Source organism: Clupea harengus, chromosome 10, assembly GCF_900700415.2.
Source record: "Clupea harengus chromosome 10, Ch_v2.0.2, whole genome shotgun sequence".
In the NCBI taxonomy this organism is placed as follows: Eukaryota; Metazoa; Chordata; class Actinopteri; order Clupeiformes; family Clupeidae; genus Clupea; species Clupea harengus.
This window is the reverse complement of record NC_045161.1, coordinates 6,440,838-6,465,785: the sequence shown is the minus strand read 5'-3', so window position 1 is coordinate 6,465,785 and position 24,948 is coordinate 6,440,838. Positions and strand designations below refer to the sequence as shown.

The following is a 24,948-nucleotide window of genomic DNA, read 5'->3' as shown; positions in this document are numbered from 1 at the left end:
TATTAAAAAACCCACATAGAAGATCAAATAAATATAGCTAATTCTTAATACTCATTCCTGTTGTCAAAAATGGGACGAATCTTCAGGAAAAAAACATGTTAAAAAAAAGAAATGGGACGAAACGTTAGTACTGGAACCACTACAATTACCATCATGCAATAGGGTAAAGGATTTTGGCGCGGTGCGGTCGCGGCTCTCTTTCGGCCATCTTGCATTTTGGGGTCTTTCAAAGTTAGCTTGTTAGCTGGTCAGGAACATTTTACGTTAGATAGCTACATGCAAAAGAACCAGGCAGTGGTTTCATTCATAGACTTTGCAGTCTTACAGATGTTTAAAAACGACGTGTAGTCTTACGCGCCTCACGTCTAATTTTCTGTAAATACAGTTACAGGTTTCAGGAAAGTTTGGACGACTTTGAAGCGGGGTTGAAGTTTCTTGGCGGTGAAGAAAATTGATATGGCGACTGCAACTCCTAGCCGCGCTGCCGCGGAATCTAGCCGGGCGGCCGCAAAAACCCCGCTGTCTCCGACGCGGATTTCGCGCTTGCAAGAGAAACAAGAGTTGTCACATTTGAATGATAGACTCGCCGTTTACATTGATCGTGTTCGGTCATTGGAATTGGAAAATGACCGTCTTATGGTGAAGGTGTCCGAGAAGGAGGAGGTTACTACACGAGAGGTAGCGTGCCTTGTTTTTTATTATGCCATGTGTAAGCATGGTACTGATAGCCTGCTTGTTAGCATAGTGTCATCGATGTTAGCCTCTCTAGCCGAGGAGTTTGACTTCTAGTTAAAACAATGCTGATTGAATTCAAAGCAATCCAATGGTGATGGGAAACGTGTGTATTTGTCTCTGTTGCCGACATAGTTGCTGGCAAGTTAATTTGTTTTAGCCAATGTCCTAATTAATTATATGGATATTGGCGAACCATCGTTCGGTCATGGCTTGCAAAATGTTAACGGCTAGCTTTTCAGCTAGCTAGGTAGTGTGATGGTAGCTAGTAATCATTGACCTAACGCGGTAGCCTTTGGTCTTGTGCCACTAACGTTAGCTGGCTACTATGTCATTATAGGTGGCCAGTTAACTAGCTAATTTCAACCAAGCTATTTTGGGAGACTGTTTCGTACATAATAGTAGTCTGCAGACATGCTCAGTGGGCTAGTTATCTGTTCAAAAAATCCCGCGGGTAGTAGCCAATTATTTTGTTCAGTTTTAAGAGTGTTGTCATCTGGGTAACATTACAGTTATACTTGCTAATGAAATTACCATTCATTTAACTGAAACTTCTATGCCAAGCAATGCAAGGTTTCGTACTTAAGCGTAGGTTAATGATAGATGGCTGTGAGCGTTTCTGGTCATTTTAGGTGTTTTCCAAGGAAACATATGTGCAGTAATTGTCTCCATGTGTGTGGGGTTAAATTCTATAAAAAAAAAGTTGACATGAAGTATGTTACAATTCGGAGCATTAGATAACTCCAAGTTCAGTCAGATGCAAGGTATGGTCCATTTCACCAACAGTCGTAATTGTCACAAAGTGTGAACTGAATACATTTGATTGGGGAGCCGAGGTTTTGCACAAATGTGATATTTGCAATAACGCCCAGGAAACCCACCCTCAGTTGTTTTCGATGTAGGAGGGTGACGTGACTGTATAGGCTTCTACTAGTCCGTCCGCTGAGTGGCAATGTGCCATATGGGAGTGGCCGATGGGCTGTTGGAATTTGAATGTAGCGATAGTAGCACGCGATTGCACGAGGCTGGAAAACAAGTTGTCATGAGAATTCTTTATTTGGAGGGCGGTACTTTGGGGCTGTATTACATTTGCTATGAACTGAAAGAGAAAGTTTGTGGTGTCCATGTTGCACACACTAATTGGTGACATCCTGTGGGCAATTTCCAATGTACAACCTGGACCAGTAAATAAATAACCACTGTGGATGCCGGAAATTAATGTATTATCTGCCACTTCCCTTTCACCAGGTTTCAGGGATTAAGGCTCTATATGAGGCGGAGCTTGCAGATGCTAGGCGTGTCCTCGATGAGACAGCACGGGAGAGGGCCAGACTACAGATTGACCTCGGGAAGGCAAATGCAGAGCTGGATGAGGTCAACAGGAAGTGAGTTACGCCCTTCTCATTCACCTTTCATCAGCTCAACGTCAGTGTGCAGGAATAACTTTTTGTTTAAGTACAAAACTTTCAATGTGTCCTAGAAGGAATCTTCACTCGAAAACCTTATATTGTTTGACCCATTTCTGTACATAAACATCACCTAAACTATTTGAACTACAGAGCATGTGTAACAGCTTGATCATCCTGGCTTAAAGGACCATCCCATCTGTCTTTGCTAAATGCAGGGGGCTCTTGAAGGGCATTCAGGTCACCAGCTAATCTGATCTTGTGTCTTTGTAAAAACTACATACTAGTTACAGGATGGTTAGCATTGTTCTGTATTTTATATTGAATACATGGGAACTTGCCATGTTGTTGAACTCTTCATGATGACATTGCAATTGCCTTAAAACTGAAGAATATCATTTAAAGATGTTTATAATATGCTTTTATAGTCAACACTGTTTTCATGACCATTTCATGTAAATTGATTATCATTTACTTTTCTCCCATCTCAGCTTTAAGAAGAAGGATGGAGACCTTCTTTTGGCCCAGGCCAGGAATAAGGAACTGGAGGGGCAGTTCAACAAGAGTGAGGCTGCTCTCAACACTGCGATGAGTGAGAACAGTGCCCTCTCTGCAGAGCTTGCAGATTTGAAAGCTCAGCTCGCCAAGGTCAGCAGATTAGCTTCAGCATTTAATTACTTTTTTTTTTTTTTAAACTGCGTTTGTATAGAGAACATGAGTTAAGAGGCGCACAGTGGCCTCATTCAAAAAAAAAAAAAAAAAAAGGGTGTGAGGTGTCTCAAAATTGTCTTCAATGTATCTGTGGGATGAATATGGTACAGTTAGTTTTGAGGAACCTGTTCTCTGCCCTGTCTCGTTGAAGTCTCTGAGTGTTGTCCATGTGATATTGCAGGCTGAGGATGCTCATGCAGTGGCTAAGAAGCAGCTGGAGGGTGAGACCCTGATGCGTGTTGACCTGGAGAATCGCTGCCAGAGCCTCACAGAGGATCTGCAGTTCAGGAAAAGCATGTTTGAGGAGGTGGGGTCTGGCTATCTGAATGAACTGTTCACCTGTTAAAGGCATTGTCATTTTTAGATTTTGTAGTGTGATGAGCATATCAGTTCCTCCAGGATTTTGCGTTTTCGTGCATTTACATAAATTCAAGGATTTCCCCGACCTCTTATTGTCAATATTATTGTCAAAATGATGCATTATTTGTGATTTATTTTATTTAACTAAAAATCACCGTCATTTTTTGGACTTTGGCAGCGAATTCAGTTACTTTTGGACATAACAATCACAACAAACCCTCGCAAGATCCTGGAGGGACTGGCACATAGACACGTGTTGCTTGTGTTTTCTAATGTTCCGATGTGGTGTTGTGTAGGAGGTGCGGGAGACCCGTAGTCGCCGTGAGAGGCGCATGGTGGAGGTGGACAGCGGAGTTCAGCCGGACTACGAGTCCAAGCTGGCCCAGGCTCTCCAGGACCTGCGCAGGCAGTATGAGGAGCAATTGCAGATCTACAAAGAACAACTTGAGCTAACTTTCCACGCTAAGGTATCATATTTATAAATGTCCCCTTGAGCTAAACGGAGGTTCTTGTGCATATCATGCATTGTGTGATTTAGTATTCCGTTGGTCTATACCAAGGCCAGGGGTTCTCAATCCTGCTTCTGGATAAATATAAATATTCACATAAATAACTATCAATTAAACTGAATGCTGTGTGTGTGAGTCTTTGCGTACACTAACGTGTATTTATCTTTTGCAGCTGGATAATGCAAAGGTTTCATCTGACATGAATGACAAGGCCATGTGTTCAGCCAGAGAAGAGTCCCAGGAGGCTCGTCTGCGTATTGAGAGCCTTTCCTACCAACTGTCTGCCCTGCAGAAGCAGGTACCTTGGCTATTTAGTGTGTGCTAAAGTGGGTATTAAAAGCATATATATAAAAACAACATTAGGTATACTCCTTCCCTAGAGTGAATTAAAATGACAACTGGGCTTTGGGTTAAAAGACAAGGCCTATAGCACATCTATTGCCACCTGGCTGGGACCTCCAGTCGTCTGAAGTTTTTGCTGTTTTTTTAAAAGGAATATTTGCATTATGATGGTGAGCATATAGATCCTTTTATGACAGAAGTACATGTCATCATGCCCAGAGTGGTAGAGATGGGAGGACCAGTCAGTTGTATCAAGACAACATTAATGTGCTCTGTATTTGATTCAGGCTGCAGCTGCAGAGGAAAGGGTTCGTGAGCTGGAGGACATGCTGTCCAGCGACCGAGACAAGCACCGTCGACAGATGGACGCCAAGGAGCGCGAGATGGCAGAGATGCGGGACTGCATGCAGCAGCAGCTCAATGAGTACCAGGAACTGCTGGATGTCAAGCTGGCTTTGGATATGGAGATCAACGCCTACCGCAAGCTTCTGGAAGGCGAGGAGGATCGGTCAGTGTGTAGACATGCATAGAGCCAGGGCTGCGTTACGAGCATTTATCCCACATTTATGTTTTACTCATACTCTGCTGTTAGTATTTTGATTAGCTAACTTGTGCTTTTTCAGTGGGTGAGGTTGTAGGCCATCCAGACATGATGCCATCCACAATGAGTCAAATGTGTCAGAACCTTTGTTTCAGGGTCAGGTGTAAATAGATTTGTGAGATGATTCCAGAAAGTGGAAGACAGACCTTGGTTGGGCTCATGAACTGCACTGCAGGGAAGAGCCTGTGGTGACCATACTGAGGAAGAGTGCAGCCACCTGCATTAGACAGACAGGGTCACATTTTGCCAGTCAGAGCAGAGTACAAGCAGATGAGATGGTAGGTGCCAGGAGCAGCTGCAAGTTTTAAACAATAACTTCTCCATAATGATGGTTATTCTGACACGATTCAATTGTGAAAAATGATATACACTGTGGAATGTTCAAGACCTTTAAATGAATGCAGTGGATAACTTGTGTGTTGGCTCTCCCCCTCTCCAGACTCCAGCTGTCCCCCAGTCCATCCGCCAAGGTCACCGTCTCCCGCGCGACAGGCAGCAGCAGTTCCTCCCGCACCACGCGCTCAAAAAGGAAGCGTGTGGAGATTGAGGAGTCTGTGGTCGTCAGTGCCCCCAAAATCCACATCAACCAGGAGGCCGAGGCCACTGGCAGTGTCACAATTGAAGAAATTGATTTGGAAGGAAAGTCTGTCACCCTAAAGAATAATTCTGATGAGGTATGCACATGGGTCATATTCCAAATTATATAAAAGTTACTGCAGGGTGTATATGTGTGTGTCTGTTCATTTTTTTTTTCAATCACAATCATGCCTTAGCTCCTGATTGGAACCAGCAGCTCAACACTGCAGAGTTAACATGTTAACCACTATGCTATTTTAATCTCCTTGGCTGATGTACTCTATATTTACTGCTTCCACTGGCAAGCACTGCATTGTTTTTCTGGATCTGGTCCAATAGTTAGTCTTGTAAGGTATAAGGCATATGTAGAATGAACCATAAGCAGCGATTTCCTAATCCTTTATCATGTCTGTCATGTCTAACAGGATCAGTCCCTTGGTAGCTGGAGGCTGAAGAGGCAAATTGGTGAAGAGGAAGAAATTGCTTACAAGTTCAGCCCCAAGTATGTCCTCAAGGCTGGCCAAACTGTTACGGTAAGAGCTTTAGCGCTGTCTTCGTTTTGTACTGTCTAATGAATGACTAATTCATACAACTATGTAAAGTACAACTCTCTTGTCCACATCTACATTTGTAAAAATGCCTAATTGTTCAATTCAACAAAACTATTTCAGTACCTCTCCTGTGTCTACATTGCCTCTGACTGAAAGCAAAAGGAGGTGCCCTTTGTGAAGTTTGTGCATTGATGCTTTTGACAGGTTTGGAGTGCTGATGCAGGGGTGGCACACAGCCCGCCTGGCAACCTCCTGTGGAAGGGGCAGAGTTGGGGCACTGGAGAAGACATTCTCACCATCCTAGTCAATTCAGATGGAGAGGTATGGTTGTCATAATGAATGGGGGAAAAAGTTATTGAATAGGATAATTAACCTCTAAGTTGAAATTGAGTAAAAAAGTAAATGAAACGTTTAGATTGCATCATCTCATGTATTTACTTTATTTCCAGGATGTTGCAAAGAGGACAGTCACAAAAACCATGGAGGAGGTGGAGAATGGAGATGAAGAAAATGGTGACTTTGAGGAAGAGGATCTTTTGTACCAGCAGGCAAGTTATTTGTAATTGCTGAATGGAGTTCTAGCTGAAGGAGTGTTCTATAAACTTGCACCCAAACTTATCTCCATTTTCTCTGTTTTAGGGAGACCCAAAGAAACGGGAATGTGCCGTCATGTGAAGAGTATGGAGACCTCAGCCCAGTTTTTCTCTTACAATCCTTTTATTCTGTAGAGCCACTATTTTTGTATACTTCAATCCTAGGTTCTTGATTAATCCCAAATACCCATTTGACTTGAGTTATTTCTTCTCATGTGTAAACGGACCTCATTTCCAGGTTATCTTGAACTATATCAGCCACTGCATCTATAGGTCTCTGTAAGTCGGTGAAAATGGGAACCCCTTCTGTGTACTTCAGTACTTTTTCTTAAGCAGCAATTCATATTTTAAGTATGAATTATAGGAATCAGCCACTTCCAATCGTCAAAGGTCCTTGTATTAGTGTGCATCACTGCTGAGATATTCTCACACGGCCCCCAGTCCTTAAAGATCAGAGTTTTCTTACATCCCAGTTTGTAGTGAATGACTGCCAGTGCTAATGATTCTGTAACAAAGAATCTTCAACTTCAATCAATAGAAAAACAGTCAAAAGTAGCTCAGAAGCTCAATGAAAACCATTGTATAACTTGCTGAAATTGTTGATTCTAATCAATGGTTATGCAAATCGTGAACAACCTAGAGGTATTTTGTGTCTTTTATATGGCTTGGAGAGCAACTTGACCTCTATCATGTATTGTACAGTAGATCGTAACTGACAGCTGATGCATTGCTTTTTCTTTTTATATATTGGCTTCGCTGATCAGATGAACGGGGTGGAAATGTGATGAAATTGGTACTCTAAAATTGATGAATTGGTCAAACATTTCTTAAGATATTAAGATATTTGAATACTAAACCCTAGACCCTTTACCATAGGTATAGAGTTTCTGTACCCTGTCTCACACAAGTAAATTGCTAGTCAGTACTGATTTACTTAGCTTTTTTTAAATCAAATGAATCTTAAGTGCTATAGCAGTTGTATTGTTTGGTTAGTGGGGAGTTTGTTGACCGTTACACCAAAGAAAAGTTGGTAAAGAAGCAAGTGTGTACTTGAGATGCCGATTTGTGTGGATCAGAAATATTTTCAAACATAGAGTTGAAGATTTGCCTTAAAAGTTATTTTAATTTTCTGCAAACGTCAGTTGTAAAGCACGTGTTTGATGGTGAGGGTTAAAAAGTTGTGAGACATGCAGGGGTACAATTTCAGGGTGTACTTTGGCTTACTTGAAAATAAATGGCTCTTAAGCCTGTGATCAGAGTTTCCACCCAGTTAGCATCTGATGCTGTTATCATCAGTAATAATAGTAACTAATCATGTGTATGTTTTAAAATTCGAAAATGGTTTCTCAGATAAGTATGCACAAAATATGTGTTGTTAAAATTTGATGTCTGCAAGCACAATGCCACCCTCTCCCTATATGCCTTCATTGGGCACTTGTAATGTTTGTACTTGCATCAGATATCTGAGAAATTTAGTTGTTTTTAAAAAAGGCAGCTTGAATTTATAATGGAGTTTATAGCAGTGTATTACATTTATTTGAAAACATTTGGTCCATGCCAGTTGAAGATGCTGTATTGCTGCTAAATTGGGTACGGAATTGAAAAGGAGCAAGTACAGCATAGTTGTTCATAAGGTGCGTAGGGGTCTGTGACATCATAAGGTGCGTAGGGGTCTGTGACATCATAAGGTGCGTAGGGGTCTGTGACATTTGATTTGAAAATGATTGATGCAACTCCTCTGGAAGGCTAATGGGATACATTTGCCATTTTTGTTTTGTCATTGAGGTCTGGGAAACGAAATTTTCAATGCTTATGTTTGCAGTGCTTTGCCATGTTTTTAAAATGTGGTTATTTTACTCATTGTTTACATGTCTATCTTTTTTTAAAGTTCTCTAATGATGGTAAAGTAACTTACAACAACAATTAAATTATTTTCAAATGAGTGCCTTCAAAGTAAGGCATATTTTAAACTTGAGATCTATTGCCAGCATGTATTTGCTTCTTGAGTGCGTCACACTTGTGAATTAGTGATTCTGGACCAACTACAGTTCTGATTTAGGTATCAAGTAGTCATGCACTGTCCTCAGCTGATGTTCTTCAGGTTTGAATAATGTGACTGACAAATGTGACTCAGAAAGCTTACAAAAAATACTTTTAATGAGGAAAAATAATGTTTTAAACAGAGCATATTTTAAGAGTTATTTTTTCTTAATTACTCGATGTGGTAATTGGTGCACTCTTGAAGTGCAATAATGTGATTTAGAGGCTATCTAGTTTTGAGCCATATTTAAATTTATACAGATAGGTATGTTGCGTAGATTCAGAGGGGGCTTTATCATCGTAAGAGAACTTGTATGGGTCGACTATAGGGAGGGCGCATGCCAAAAGTGTGTTTCTTAATTGATTTATTACTTTCATTTGAAATTTTTTGTATTTACAATACAATAAATGTTTTCCATAAAGTGGTCTTTAATGTGTGTGTTTATTAGCATCATTGTCTTTGTCCAATTTTTTTTTTGTTAGTTGGCCCTAATTTCCCTGTTTCTCAGTTGGAGTAAATATTTACATTTAGTCATTTAGCAGACGCTTTTGTCCAAAGCGACGTACAAGGGAGAGAACAGTCAAGCTAAGAGCAATAAAAAGCATGGTGTAACAATAAATACTACTTTACATGAGAATTAGAAAACAACGACCTGGAAAAAAGGAAAAAGAAGTGCAGGAATGTAACTGCTGAAGTGCAAGTTAAGCGCTAGTCAGGTGCCAGTTAGGAAGGGAGGTGCTCTCTGAAGAGTTGGGTCTTCAAAAGCTTCTTGAAGGTAGAGAGGGACGCCCCTGCTCTGGTAGTACTAGGCAGTTCGTTCCACCAAAGTGGAACTACAAATGAGAATAGTCTGGATTGCCGTGCTTGCACAGACGGCAGTGCCAAACGACGCTCACTATATACCAATGTATTACATGTTAACATGTCCAAGTTACCTAATTTGTACTTATTCCTGAAACCACTCACAACTTCATTGCAAAAATGATCACTACACTACTGATGCCGACTAATTTTGTTTTAATAAGGCCTGATCAGAGTACAATATGATCCATGATTAAGTGGGTGATGGATTTTGACTGAATCCAAACTATCTGCAGAGTAGTTTGGGAGTGGCCAGGGGTCCTTCATAAATTGTTCATCTTGTAGTGTGTGATAGAAGTAGATAGAGAGTTCCTGTCTGACGGGAGGCAACACGTGAGACTGGGAAAGTATGTCTCTGATTCCAGAACCATAAGCACCGGCTCCCCTCAAGGCTGCGTTCTTTCCCCTCTACTCTTCTCCCTGTATACAAACAGCTGCACCTCCAGTCACCAGTCCGTCAAACTCCTCAAGTTCGCGGATGACACCACCCTCATTGGGCTCATCTCTGGTGGGGATGAGTCCGCTTACAGGTGGGAGATTGACCATTTGGTGACCTGGTGTGGCCAGAACAACCTGGAGCTAAACGCTCTGAAAACAGTGGAGATGGTTGTAGACTTTGGAAAAGAACCCAGCCCTATCCACCCCCATCACCCTGAGTGACTCCCCAGTCGACACTGCAGAGTCCTTCCGCTTCCTGGTCACCATCATCTCCCAGGACATCAAGTGGGAGCTGAACATCCGCACCCTCACCAAAAGAGCTCAACAGAGGATGTACTTCCTGCGGCAGCTGAAGAAGTTCAACCTGCCAAAGGCAATGGTGATGATGGTGCCCTTCTACACCTGCATCATCGAGTCATGGAGGAGGGAGTCATGCACCTCCTCCATCACCATCTGGTAGGTGTTGCCACTGCCAATGACAAAGGCAGACTGCAGCGTATCATCCGTTCTGCTGAGAAGGTGATTGGCTGCAATCTTCCATCTCTTCAGGACCTGTTCGCCTCTAGGACCCTGAGGCAGGTAGATAAGATTGTGGCCGATCCCTCCCACCCGGCCACCATTCCCTCTGGCAGGAGGATGTGGTTCATCAGGACCAAAACCTCACGCCACAAAACTAGCTTCTTCCCGGCTGCAGTTGGCCTTATTAACAAGGCCCGGGACCCCCACCTGACCTGGACTCTTATCCCACCCCCACACACCCCAAGTCTGTGTTACATTAACACACATTACATTGCATATTGCTCATTCACATTGCACTCCTGTTCTGCATTTTGCATTCTACTTTCCACTTTATTTTCTTATATTCATTGTTTATATATTTGTATCGTATATATTGTGTTTTTTTGGTTCTTATATGTAGTACTTTTCTTATGTGTAGTACTTATTTGTGTTTTTATGTTTTATGTTATGTGTAGTACTTATTGTGTTTGTATGTTTTTATGTTTACTGTATGCACCTATACACCAGAAAAAAATCTGGTAAACCTGCTTGGCAATAAATCCAATTCTGATTCTGATAGTGTACATCAGAGCGTCCTTAACATTGTGTATCTGCCTAACGCAAATGATGAGGCCTTTAACACGTTGTAACCATCGTTATTAGCATTATTTTGTTTAGAACCCTTTGTTATATTGGATGGATTATCTCATTTAACTCTGTGCTATCGAGAATTGTGAAAGCAGCTCTTAATTCTACCCGGCACAGGGACTGGTAGTTAGAACTTGAAATAAACCAATCAGCATCTCAGGTAGGCGGGAACTAAAATTTGTGAAAAGAGAGGCGGATTCAAAAAAACAACGAGGGAATTTTTAACCTCGAATACGTAATATATTTAAATGTACTGTTAACTTACATGATTTAAGTCAATATCTATGAGGCATTTAAGGTAGTTTGTAAATGCATATGTCCAGCATCAAGGAGGGACATGATTTCAACCACGCTGAATGTTCATTTATGACAACAGAAAACAGCGAGCTAGCTAGATTGCTATTTAGCAGCCCCATCGAAGCATTTGTGCGGCCATCACTTTAGCTATGTGCTAAATGTTTGTCTTCAAGATAGCTATTGTGGACATTTACAAGTCATGCTTTCTGAAGCAGCATCACAGCTATGCAAAGCGTTGAGCAATGAGGATCCAAGGTAATCAAATGTTTTGAAAATAAGAACATTATTAGTTGGAAATTAACTTGCCTACATTTTAGCTTCCTCTCAGCCACCAGCATTGTTATAGCCATACTGTATTTTGTGTTTATGCGGGTCTCTGACGCAAAAAAATATTATATCAACGTATGTATTGCTACTAATATCACTCACCAATCACATCAGCAGACATATGTGGAAAACACCCTGAAAGTCTCTTGTTGAAATACGTTAAGATATAACTAAAGTATGAACCTCTCTTGACAGGTCTGTGCAGTCACTGTTGTACCAGGGAGCCAATCCTAACTTCATTCTTGAAAAGGGTGTTGCGGCCGTACACTTAGCTGTAGGTAAGGAGTCCGAGAAGGGTATACGCTGCCTGAAGCTTATTTTACAACATGGCGCTGACCCAAATCTCAGGTTAGTCCGGTGCTTTTCCACTTTTTTGTACAGCTACAATAACATGAACACATTGGATATATTGTTTCACCGTGTTTTGTGTGTGCTTTATATCCACTCTTTAGATGTAAGGTTCTATGCTGATGGTTGATTTTGTGCAAATAGGCTACATGAGACACAATGAACAAAATAAGTGTTTTCACAGGTCATCAGAAGAGCTCACCCCCCTCCATATCGCTGCTCTGTGGGGGTGTTATCAGAATCTCAAATTACTACTGAAAAATGGTGGCAATCCAAATCTTAAAGACCAGGTAAGATTTGGTCAAAATTATTTTCTCTGCAATAATGAATGAAAGTAGTGACAGATGTAAGCCACAGTAAGAAGCACTGGGAAAATGGGAATTATCCTATATGCATTGTGTGTTTCTTACTAGTATTTTAGGTGCTAGTATTATGCACAACATGTTTGAAACATATGTTTTTAGGATGGCAACAAAGCTGGTGATTTGGCCGAACAACAGGACAACCGCAGATGTGCTTTGCTTCTCTCTGAACACGAGTCCCAGGCAGCACAAGCTGAGGTTGAGGACTTTCCCAAGTTCCAATACTGTAAGACAACTCGCCTAATTATCATGTGTTCTGTACAAAAGCCAACAGGCTATATTTATCCCATTTTGATAATAATTTAGAGTAACACAGTTTGATGTTGATTACTTTCTCAAGATAATTGTTTTTAATCCTTGCAAATTAATATAGTAATATATAATATTATATTAATATAATGGAAAAGTATTTTGGTTTCATGTTCAATTAAAAAAAGCACAGGTGTGTGATCACCTTCAGTTATTTTTAAAGGACTAAGACCAGGCACGAATGTTGCAGTTCACATTGCATTTTTCTTTTCAGCCGTTTACTCAGGCCAAGCTGGTAGAGACCGCTCCTACTGTTCTGCAGTAGACGAATACAGCATCACTTCTCATGGAATGTCCATGCTGAGTGACTTCGGCGAGGAGGCTTTAAGCAGCACACGCAGGTCCTCATCTCTCAACTTCTCAGGAGTAAGTGGCAGGCCAAGCTGTCGAGGGGCCAATCGGCTGGAGCTTTCTGAAGTCTCTGAACTTAGTGGTCCTCAAGATTCGGTTTGGGATTTTGAGCCGCCGCCCGTCCTCTCCAGCACTCGCGTGTCTTTTGCGGGGATCAGGGATCACTCGGTCCTGCCGGTTCTTCAGGAAGATGTAGCGTTCACTGACCGCAGAACTTTACACTATGAACATGTGGGTCATAGGGCCACTGACGCCCTCCCCCCTCCACATCCTTCAGCTGGGTCCTCAAGACGTGACAGCCGCAAAAGCGTCAGCTTCAAAGACGTGGACGAATACTTTCCCGTGTTTGATGCCGAATCTCCAAGACAACGCCCCACACAAGAGAGTTCAGAGTCTTGTGATTCTACCGTTGACTTCTCCGACTATTCTGAATTCTTCAATTCAGAGCGAATGGCTACTGTGTTGCATCATCAGGGCATTGATGTCACATCCCCTGATCATGTTTTTGTGTTTTACCGTGATGATGCCAGCACAGATTTTGAAAAGACTGTCCTGGGATGTTGGCCAACTGAACAAGAGACTCAAAATGCAGTGTTCACTGACAGTGATCCAAAGAGTCAAGCCCATCCTCCATCTAGTTCAGGGGGCAGCAGCAGTGAGAACAGTCAGTACAGTAGCTGTGACAGTGAGGAATACAAAAGCGCTATTGGGGTTTCGCTATTCCAGAAGGATGGGTCATCAGTGGAAGACGTCTGTGGAAGCACTGAGGAAGAGAAATGTAGTCTAAAGTGTACTGCTACCGAACTACAGTCTGAGAGGGTGTCTCTACATAATGGTGCAGATTGTTTTCAACCAAAAACACCTAGTAACAGGCAAGCAGGGTTGGACGTCCCAAAGTCAGAAACGGACTCTAGACAGGTTAGACACGGTGCCTGTGTCGGTGCAGAGTCTACAGCCCCAGTGGCAGAGATTACAGAAATGATGAGTAATCTCCCGTTTGGGAGAAAGATGTCAAAGTGTGAGTTGTTTTCACCAAGAGGAAAAGAGCTTCAAAGTGGGGATTGTGACATGGTCGCGAGTCCTTTTGTGACTGGCAGGACGCGCTCGAGGCTAAGCCGCTGCTCGCAGCGAACCAGCCAGAGTTCATCCTCACTGTCATCCTTGTCTCTTTTTGAAGTGTCCTTGCCAACACCAACTCGCATGTGTCGCCCAACAAGATCACAGGACAGTCCTGCAGACCTGAAGCACACAGTAGGAGATGTTTACTGTGCCTCGCCCTTCCCAGGGGGCAGGTATGGTGGGACCTTGAACTCTGGCTATTCACAATCTCAAACAGAGACTCTGAGGGCTGATCAGTATTCTGCTTCATATGACGGACTTAGCCAAGCAGATACAGTAATCCTTTCAGACAGTATGGCCGATACTTTTATCCTAGCGAAAACAACCAGTGAGAAGGTTACACCCCACCCGTTTGGGATCACCAAGGGTGATGCATTAGCAGCTGATCTTGGAAAGGAGGAAGTTGCTAATGGTGATGAGTTTATCACTGATGATCTCTCCAGCTCTATTGAAAATGGGTCTGATTGGAGGATGGGGAGCCTTTCTTTGTCACAGACAGCGACTCGGAAGGGTAACAAAAAGAGTGTGGAGGACTCTTGGATCACTGATGTGGAGTCTCAAACATCGTCTCTGGCCAGTGTTTGCACACCACAGAATCCCCCCGACACATCAGGGACCGGATGCACCCCAAGATACAGCATGAGTCGTTTGTCTGGCCATTGCAGGCCCCAGTCTCTGGCCAACCTGTCTTACACCCCAGGAGGACGTCCTCATCTAGTAGACGTGGACGAGCCTGTGGAATACCTCTACACGGACGAAGAGGAGGGCCATGAGCTGATTGAGACCCACGTGCCACCCACAGCTAACACCTCCATCAGCTCCAACATCAGCAGCACCACTTGTGATGAGACGGTGCTTTACGACTGGCGCTCCTACAAGATGAGCCCTAGCAAAGGAAAGGAAAATGTCGAGCCTGATGATGACAAGGAATTCAAAGGTTTGACAGACAAGGTTTTGAGAAAGAAGCTGGTTGAGCTGGGAGAAGCCCCTGGTCCCATAACTAACCGGACCCGACCTGTGTACATTGAGAGGCTTCGTCGCCTTCAGCAAGAAACAACCAGTCAACCACAGTCCGTCCAGTGCAACACTGGTAAGCGTATCAGTATGAATGATTTTGACTGCTATCTTAAAATGAGTATTGACTACAAACCATTGCTGTATGCCTTGAGATGGTTTCATGTTATGAGTGAGGTACAAAAGTCTGTTTTTTTTTTGTTTTTTTTTGCCCCACTATAGATTTTAGTCCTGAGCTCAGAAGGGCTTTGCACACATTTATTTTACCCAACAGCAAATTTGATGAGCATATCCTCTGTGAGCAATTTGACCGACCTGACCAGAACAAGAAGTGGCGTGAAGGTGTCATTAAGTCCAGCTTTAATTACTTGCTCCTTGATCCCAGGTAAAAAAAATAAAAATGTTGTCTGATCTACCATTGGAATGCATTTTGACCAGGTGCAGTTCTAAATATTTGAATAAATATGTGTTTATCTCCTCAGAGTAACAAATAACCTACCCTTTCGGAGTCAAAGCATGACGCCTAAAGAGTGTTTTCAGACCTTTGTCAGTGCCATCTTCTATGTTGGCAAGGGCAAGCGCTCTCGCCCGTACAGCCATATGTATGAGGCTTTGGACTACTACAGAGGAGATAAGACTTCTAAGGTGGGCTGCTCTCTCTAAAAAGAAAAGAAAACAAAACCAATAAAATGTTTGTACGTCTGTTTTAATGACTTTTTGTCTGTAACACTTTTGACTTTGAACAGCTTTTGACTGTAATGTCTAAGCACAAATTGTCTTCCTGTGCTTCAGAAACTCTGCTCAAAGGTGAAGCACATTCTGGCCGTGTGGAATGCTGAGCGAGGGGTGATCTCCCTGCACTGCTTCCAGAATGTAATCCCAGTGGAAGCTTACACCCGGGAGGCTTGCATGGTGGATGCAATCGGTGGGTAAACAGTATGGCGCATGTATCAGTTATTTAACACGCTTTTGGTAGTGATCTCTAATAGTCCCCACACTCCACCTCCACATTGGTTATGGGATGGAGGTGTGCTGTTTGAGTGGACACCACCTTCTGGCATCATAGTCAATGTCAGTCTCGCCCACAGATTGTTGTAGCTCAGGTAGTAACAGTGGCGTGCTAACTTATTCCGCTTGTCCTTCCACACTGATGTATAAATTAGGTGTGAAGATGCTGACCAATCAGAAGCGTGGAGACTATTACGGGGTCGTGTCCACCTGGGCGGCGAAGCGCAAGCGGGAGCTGGGGGTGCACCTGCTCTACCGGGCCATGCAGATCTTTCTGGCCGAAGGGGAGCGACAGCTGAGGCCAGCGGACATCAGGGTGGGCCACTGACCATCCCGGAGAGGGAGCAGTGATGGGCGGACCAGTGGTGTCAATGGCCGGATGAACTGCCTGACCGAGCACTAAGTGTCTGATGCGTGTTTAAGCTGCATTTTTTTTTTTTTTAAAGATGGGGAAAAATCAATGTAACAGTAATTTGAAAAACGGGGGTTGGCCAGTCAAAAAGCAACACTGGACACGTAAAACCATAAGAAGTGTGTGTGTGTGTGCGTGTGCGTGTGCGTGTGTGTGCGCAATATATTCATCACACCAACTGTTATCTCAAAACAGCTTTTTACCTGATCTCTTATGAGACTGATAGAGGAGCATCCAGAGGTCTGAGCACAAGGTGTCACTAGCAGCTTGTAGAAGAGACTGAAGCTTCTTTTTACTGATGAAGTAGAAAAATACATTTCATGATTTTATGTCAAAAGTTCAAGGACATTGCTCTGCAGGCCCAGGGCTATGCTGGAGGCGTTATTCCCAGTTTAAAAACGACTTAATAAAACATGTCCAATCGCTTTTTTATTAAAAACAGGGACCAATATATCTACGCATAGGATAGTTAGTTTGGGAAAACTTTGTTGCTTTTAAATCTAATCATTAGAATGTACTGTTGTCAGGTTACGAGGTAGTTATATGTTTCCAAAGCAGCATTCAGTGAATTGTAAACCTTTTTAGAACACATGGTTTCATGTCAGAAAAGAGCATTATTTTCTTATGTCACGGGATATGAAAAATGAAGTTCAGATAGTTTTAGTTGGTGTCAGTTTGAAGGGGTGTTATCAGGTACTTCACAAAGTTAATTATTTTTTTTACTTTTACACCATAGGGAGGTGGACAGATGCATTTCGTTAAGACTTGTGATCTACTAGAAAGATTCTTTCATGAATTGGTGATGTTTGTGTACATATAAAAATTGCTTGCTTTGTTTTTGTTGTTGGATACGTTCTGATTAAGCTGTATAGTGTACTGTGCAAGTAGGATGTCACATCACACATTTCTATGCCTTTAGTAGGCCTAGAGCATCTTTGTGCTCTTTTTTTAATAAATTAAGTAATATTTTTTTATATATGACGTAAAATAAATCTTAGTGTTTTATATTATTTCTTCCTCTTTAATAAAAACAACCAGTAATATTTTAGGCATTCCCAAAATGGTTTTACAGATATTTATTTGTTTAATCGGTGACAGTAACCACAGTGATAGTTTCAGACAGACAACACTGTTTCAAATGCATGAGTAAAATACTGTTAGTGTTAGACGATACAAAATCCCAGTGAGAAGTCACAGTGTTCAAAGATAGAATAGGGTCGTCTACCTTGTCTAAACAGTCCAAAGAACGTAGATTCTGGATAAAGAAAACTATAGTGCTAGTGTTGCATAGTTGTTGACTGTTCAGGGTTTTGGACTGCCATTCCCCCCCCCCCTGCCAGCAGCGTTTCCCTGTCTTCACAAGGTCTTGGAAGGCAAAATATATTTAACTCCACAATACATAGAGATTATTATGATTTACAATCTAATTCGTTCATAATGTGTTCCATGTATTCTCAGACATTGCAGAAACCCATTTTATAACCAATTTTAATAACACCCCACTGTCAGCATCATGCTCTTTAAAAAAAAAAGATAAAGTAAGGTAAGGCATCTGGACCCTAGTCCATAGAATACAATGCATATTGTTGATATAGAATTTTGCTGATATTAACTTTGGCGTTGATAAAATGTTTTGATAATTTTGGAATTTTCCGTATCATTTTAAAGGGATCAGACTCAATATTTCCACATGAACACGCACTCAAGAACATAATGAAACCTGTGTTAACAGCAATAGTCACAATCAGTGCATCCAACCTGTTGTCATTCTCTAACATTTTCAACTCTTTCTCTGTGTAAACGCTACACTCTTTATATAAAAATCTGAGAATAAAGTTAATATCCAGCCAAAGTACTTCCTATAAATCAATGGCCCTTACCCGAAGAGCATAAAAGAATGACGCCCTGAATACTTTCTCATAGTAGTTAGTTACAGTAGTGAACAACATCCCTCCATACATTGCTATGCTTTTACTTCACTCAAATGACCATTAGTTGTCACAAAACAGCTTTTCAGTCTTACCCAACCATGCCTGATTCACCATACCTCCTGGGCAACCCAACACCACCACACGGTGCCACATGGTATCATAGACGTGATGTGCAAATGAGCGATAGAAAACCGATTGTGCAAATGTCTCCATTCCGTTTGTTTTTGTGCAGGTGTCCCATGCCGCCCCCGGCAAGATGCTGCCTGTGTCGGCTGCCCATGCCGCCCATACTAGATCCACTACGGCATACACCATAACAGCTCTTTAAGTGTACGAGTCGTCAACTGTATCTGTGTCAGTGCCGTGTCTAATACAGTATTGACAGGCCCTCTTAGACCTGCCATCGTCCCTCCTGTATACAAAACAGCTTGAGAAAACAACCACGGGTGGCTGTCCTTTGGAAAGGAACACTGGGCCCTCACACTCGTCCATGTCTGTCGTGTTGAGTGCTTCGCTGTTTTGGTTTGTCCAAGCTCTTCTTGAAGGATCATAACCCCCCCCCCCCCCCCCAGTGTGAGTACACTAGGCACAGCCTCAGAGCAAGCCACTGAATCTCGTCCTTATGAAAAACAAAACCAGCTTCTAGGCCGTTACTTGTTTTTAGAGTCTGACGATGGCTTATTGTCCTCGTTGACCAACGTGTTGGCGGGCGCGGGCGCGGGCTTTGCTTCCTGTTTGGGTTTTTTGGGGGCGTCGGGCTGCCAGAGGAAGAACTCGTGCAGGAGGGTGTTGACGGTGTCGGGGCACTCCATCATCACCATGTGACTGCCCTCGTTGATGATCTTGAGGAAGGCCAGGAGGAGAATCTGTGATGAGACAGACATGATGTGTCAGGGTGGTACCGCAAGGGACAGGTGGGGGGATAAAGGGACAGGTGGGGGGGGGATAAAGAACACATTTGCCAACTTCCCTGAAAACCTTCTGCAGTATTGATGCAACGGCAATTCAAAGCATGACATTTCATTTCTATGTGTTCAGTGACCCCTAATGGCCCTTTTTAAAGACTGAAGTGTTGAATTGAGAGGGCCCTTTCTGGGAATGTGACGACATACCTCTGCCATTCGCTGATCTTCTTCGACTGGCACAAATTTGTCGTACATGCCGTGCACCAGCAGGATGGGAACAGTGATTTCTGCGTGGTACACCTCATCTCCCTCTGGCCAGTACTGCCCACTCATCATGGCCCGCAGCACAAAGGAAGACACGTTGAAGGCGTTGCTCTCTTTCAAAAGCTGTTTCTCTTTCGCTCCTTGGTGAGCAAATCCAGCTCTAAGAGGGGAAGAAGCACAGACATGAAAAAAAACCACATCATACATAATGATTATATACAGCCTTAAAATCTGTCCTTTTATTTCTGTAACAGGACGGAATGGTGGTAGTATCAGGGTGTTATTGCAGGACCACTGATGCAAAAAGTGTATGCACCTGTAGGAATAGAAGATCGCACTAAATCAGGGTGCCAATTAAGGCCCCACCTCTTGGTCTCATTGTTGTCTTTGTTTGGAGCTTTGGTAAGGTGGATAGCATGCAGTCTGGTTCTGTTCTTTTAATGTGTCTTTAGTTAGTGTGATTTAGGCTTTAGAGTATTGGCGAGGGTTAACTATTCACTAGCCTCGAGTCAACTGCTGTAGTTATTGGGCTTGAGTTGTTGTGACTTTTCACTGTTTATTTTTGTTTGGTTGTGTGTTTGTCTATTCCGTGCCTGTTAAGCTCTTTTGTTAAATCCCAGGCAGGAGGGCCGACCTGTGCTGAGAGACTGCACTCCGTCTACTTCCCCCAGGTGGCTAAGCCAGTGGCCAGGGGTAAATAGGTATTCACTGAATCGTAGATGATTTTACCCTGATGCTTTTCTATTTGTATAGCTTTTATTAAATGAATAAAGAGTTGTTTAATATATCTTTTTTAGTACCTGCTAATCATAGTTAACAACTCAGTGGCCGCTGGCTGTAGCCAGGGTGTAGTATGCTGGCTGTAGCCAGGGTGTAGTATGCTGGCTGTAGCCAGGGTGTAGCATGCTTACTACAAGGCCTTTTGTTTGAGTTTGAGTTGGGGTGTTGTGGTGACCTTTCAACTTGAAATAACAAAAATCGTTTTGATTGCTTTTGTATTTTAGTTGCAGTGTATTCACTTTTTGTTTGTTTTTACTTGCTCCAAGTAGTAGGCTGCTACCCCTGATCTCCCTGCTTCCCTATTTTATGTTGGCTTACGTCCAATTGATTGGAATACAGGGACAGCAATAGAGATTTTTTAAATTCATTCAGTAATGAATTTATAAAGAATTCCATTTCAGCTGACTGAAGCAGGCTTGGTCACAATGTGTAAATGCGTAAACAACTGTGAGAGTGCTCTTACTTGAGAAAGCTCCAGGACAGGCATGGGGACAGACAGTGCAGCACACAGGCTGGGAGGTTGAAGATGGAACAGATGCTTGGCTCCAGAGCAGTGGGCCCACCCCCGTTGATCATCACCATCTTGTGGACCTCCTCTGGATACTCGTGGGCCAGGAACGTGCAGAAAGAAACACTGCAAGAACAGGTAAGAATGTTTGCTCTCTTTGCTCAACAGCACAACTACTTTACATTCTTTCACATAAATGTTTAAGCACATACATACAGGTGATTAAGTATTTAAGCCTTACATTTAATGACCATTTGCACAAATATCGTCAAAACAGAATATGCTGCCTGTCTGTTTAACAGTTTCACTTTTAAATACATGTAGATGATAAACAGATGAAACTCTGATCGAAAACGGAAGGGGTACGTACGTCCTTGTTGTTGTCAGAACATGCAAGCACAGTGAGGCGTTTGGTTAGAGTGTGTGTGTGTTCAAGAAACTTTGAAGAACAAAATAATGAAGAGGCAAAATCCATCCGGGGCGCAATTTAGGAAGAAAAGAAAGGAAGAAGAAAAGAAACGTGCCAAGGAGAAAGGTAAATCCTTAAATCCTGTTCTAGCCTAGAATGAATTCCAGATAAGAAAACGTTCACGAATGCGTGAATTGCCCGCGGCACTTTAGTGGAATTAAGAAAAGATGTAGCCTACCTTATCATTGAACGTTTTCCTACTCCCTGTCACATAGTTCTTTAATGATTTTACAGAGGCGGGTATATCAAAAATGATGTCCATTTATTCTACATTATACAAAAAAAGACATGATTAAAATAGGGGCGCACATATAAAGCCAATAGCCAGTGCAACAACACTACACATATCTTACTCGTTGCATAGCACACCCATTAAGGAAGCCAAACACGGCAACTTGTCAATAAGTGAGGAATACTGGTAAAAATCCAAGTGTTGTCAACTTTACTGAATGGTTTGTATGTAATCTTGCTAGTTAGCTAACGCTAGCTAGCCAGTGACTTGTGACGTTCCTTGTTATTGCCATTCAGTCGAAACATCAGTTTAAGTTCAGCTGTACCGTAATTTGCGTCATTTTGCGTCATAAAAATTTGAGTAATCAAATTTGGACAGCTTTAGTTTTGGTGGAGCGAGCTAGCCAGTTTAATTAGACATGATTCAACTAATCAAGAGCTATGCATCTTGGGATAAAAAAATGTCAGGCTGTTCAAATACACCAAAATGCTTAATAACTACATAATAGCTACATTTAACAAATGATGATAATACATACTTTTGTTATATCATTTTAGATTCACTTTTAGAAGACTAAGAAAACATTATTTGCAGGCGATTGGGAAGATGACGTGGAGGTGTGTGTGTGTCCATAAACAGTTCAACAGGGGGCGTGGCCGGAGCGTAGTCCAGCACAGGCGTGACATTTTCTCAGTGATTTGTTCTTGAATTAATGTTTGTTCATTGTCGCGATCGTTGTCGTGTTTATGTGAAAGAAATGCAGTCTTACAGGGCAAAATAGCGTTTGAAAGTGCAATTCCGTTTTCGTGGGAAACAAATATTTTTGGGGGGGGGGAGCCAAGAGTGAAGCCGCCTAACCAATGTGCTAGGGCCGCCCCTGGCTGTGCGTTCAAGGTTTATTTGCTTGAACCATCAACAAACAATAGTTAAATCAGCTTCTGGAAAAGGCATATCTTGTAGGTCAGCTCTGGCTGCCATAGTGTATCTGTCTTTGCTACACAATCATGTGGATTACCATCCTCTGCCGTAAGTAAAAGTGTAGCTGGGTTAAATGTCACGCAGTGCTCAATAGTGATATGAGGCTGGGAGAGCAAAAAAAAAAAGAATTATATATAAAATAAGCATGTGGCACTTTCAGTGTAAGGTGTCCGTTTAGTACAATAGGAGCAGAGGCCTGCACCGCCAAGGCTGCAGCCATTACTGCTTGTAACATTCAGACATTGCTTGGGCTACTGGATCTAGCCGTGTGGAATAGTATGCCACTGGTATCAACTTTAAGTCCCCACTTAAACATTAACACAGATGTCACACAGATGTCATATACGTAACCTTTTTTTTTTTTTTACAGTCTACAGCTTGTACGAATGGCTTGTCGTGTCATGGATGTGCTAAGACATCATTTATTTCTTTGTCTATGGCTGAGGTGTCTTTTTTTAAGATAGCTTTACTAGTGGACCACAGCTGCTAATTTTGTGGCCTTGTTTCTGCTAAAAATCTTAACAACGCCAGGGTATGTTGTTTACAGGTCTTCTTATCTTGAGGAACAGCATATTCTTTTGAGCCAGCACTCAACCCCCACCCAGTCTGTGTTAGTCCAATGCATCAGACTAGGTTAATGTAGTTAGTCAGTGTGTTTACATGATGGTATAATTCGAATCTTTGCTTAGTCGGACTATGCTTTCTTTCGAGGGTAAGTGCTATTATCCCAATGTACATGGCAGTGAATAAATCGAATCATTGGCCGAAAGCATGTCATATCCGATACGATAGGTGGCGCTGTTTTTATTACAACTAGTGGTGATACAGCCCTTTCCGCTTGACCTCTTCACCACTACCAATAACAACAACAGTTGATTGAGCATGAATCGCGTCTGTTCATCGTCCAGAAATGCGTGTTGCCTCTTGGGTTGTTTGTTTGTTTGTTTGTTTGTTTCTGCCAGGCCGATGTGTTTATAAGTTACATTATTCAAAGGTGAAAGATAAAAGGCGAGAGAAACGTATGCACATTCACACACACACACGCGCGCAAATAATGGGTTACAGCCAAAACGCATTGCCCTTCTGCAAGTTGCATCAAATTGTTTAAGTACTTCTTCGCTGTCGATTTCCAAATCTGTGTGGATATTCATAAGAGCAAGTCCAGTCAGTCTTTTGTCAGTCATCGTACTTCGTAAGATATGTCTTAAGACGCCCCATTGTACTGAATGACCGCTCAGCAGACGCTGTGGAAACGGGCAAATGTGCCGAACTTTCCAGGGCTTGATTAAAGCTCACTGCATTTGGGCTGTAGCTCATTTAGCTGTTTCCAGCTCTATATCTGCATCGTCAACGCTGGCATTAGTTGTCCGTACTCCGATTTTATAGTTTCCCCATCGTAATAAATATGCATTCATGATATTTTTCTATGACCGAGTTTGACAGGTATTGGTCAGGTAATAGTCGAGTGACAGCTGATTTCACAAGCATTAACTTTAAACCAGAATACTATAACGTGTCGGCATAGTCGCCCCGTAATGCCGTGCAGCGGGCGCATACTGTTATACTTTATGTTATGCATGACGTTCCCTAGGCTATATGTTCCTTACCGTTCTAATTACATGTCGTTTGTTCTGTGTTGGGACAGAGCTTATACAGGTGGGTGACGGTAGCACAGTCTGTTCGTGGGCATAAAGCCCGTGCCATTGTGACAGTGATTTGTGTTTAATAAAAAGCCATAACAAATATACCACGCTTCCGTGATTTGTTACAATATAATGGTCTTGCTTCTATAATGTATAAAACACGTAGGTTACAGGGTGGGTGTGGCAGAGAGAGAGAGGAGAGCGATGATGCACACGGATATATCAGATTTAGCGACCGGAGCAAAGTTATGTTGCTGTAACGTTGAACTCTTTGCAATCAATAAATACAGTACTTAATAGGCTAATTGATACAATATCTCCTCGTTTGAGTGTGGTTGTTTGAGTGCAATGGGAGTGTATGATCGTTATTGTCTATTAAAGCAGTGTTTCTCAAAACTTTTTCAGACCAAGGACCACTTAGCCAATAAAAATTCGCGGACCATTTAACTAAATATCCCCGGAACAACATGCCTCTACCCAAGACCTGGCGCCAGACAATTGTTAGCGCACACATGATTTTCGCGGGCTCTCCTTTTGTACGTACCAGTAGGCTAGTTATAGATATGACAATGCGCAAGGCAAAGCATCTGGAACCCTGCTCCATGCGTGATTGGTTATGTTACAAACTAGTTCGCTCACAGCCTCATACTCCATCACCACACTCAGACAGACATTCACAAAACACAACGATGCGCATACTGACCGCAGTATTCACTACCAACAGTAGGCTAGCCCACTGGCATTAATACAGCCATCCTAGTAGTCAACTTTTCATAATTAAAAGCTGTCATTATCCAACGTCACACAACACAGAATATAGCCTA

General features: G+C 42.4%; 3 protein-coding genes across 3 annotated transcripts; 2 read left to right on the top strand and 1 right to left on the bottom strand.

Moving 5' to 3' along the window:
- Window positions 1-213: 213 nt before the first annotated feature.
- lmnb2 (lamin B2) lies at window positions 214-8,843 on the top strand. Its single transcript, XM_012828388.3, has 12 exons — window positions 214-678; window positions 1,981-2,117; window positions 2,630-2,786; window positions 3,031-3,156; window positions 3,506-3,676; window positions 3,891-4,016; window positions 4,348-4,568; window positions 5,101-5,335; window positions 5,663-5,770; window positions 5,993-6,109; window positions 6,238-6,336; window positions 6,428-8,843. Exons 1-12 carry the CDS (start codon window positions 457-459, stop codon window positions 6,461-6,463), a joined length of 1,755 nt encoding a protein of 584 aa, XP_012683842.1. The 5' UTR covers window positions 214-456; the 3' UTR covers window positions 6,464-8,843.
- Window positions 8,844-11,107: 2,264 nt separating this feature from the next.
- Window positions 11,108-17,406, top strand: ankle1 (ankyrin repeat and LEM domain containing 1). The gene is made up of 9 exons (XM_012828307.2): window positions 11,108-11,419; window positions 11,687-11,839; window positions 12,024-12,129; window positions 12,304-12,427; window positions 12,725-15,070; window positions 15,217-15,379; window positions 15,477-15,639; window positions 15,787-15,919; window positions 16,158-17,406. The coding sequence occupies exons 1-9, from the start codon at window positions 11,364-11,366 to the stop codon at window positions 16,328-16,330; spliced, it is 3,417 nt and encodes a 1,138-aa protein (XP_012683761.2). The 5' UTR covers window positions 11,108-11,363; the 3' UTR covers window positions 16,331-17,406.
- A 1,484-nt stretch (window positions 17,407-18,890) lies between these two features.
- On the bottom strand, window positions 18,891-21,142 carry LOC105900925 (protein ABHD8-like). Its single transcript, XM_031575124.1, has 3 exons — window positions 20,758-21,142; window positions 19,458-19,674; window positions 18,891-19,211 (listed from the first exon to the last, which is right to left on the bottom strand). The coding sequence occupies exons 1-3, from the start codon at window positions 20,874-20,876 to the stop codon at window positions 18,996-18,998; spliced, it is 552 nt and encodes a 183-aa protein (XP_031430984.1). The 5' UTR covers window positions 20,877-21,142; the 3' UTR covers window positions 18,891-18,995.
- Between the last annotated feature and the right edge of the window lie 3,806 nt (window positions 21,143-24,948).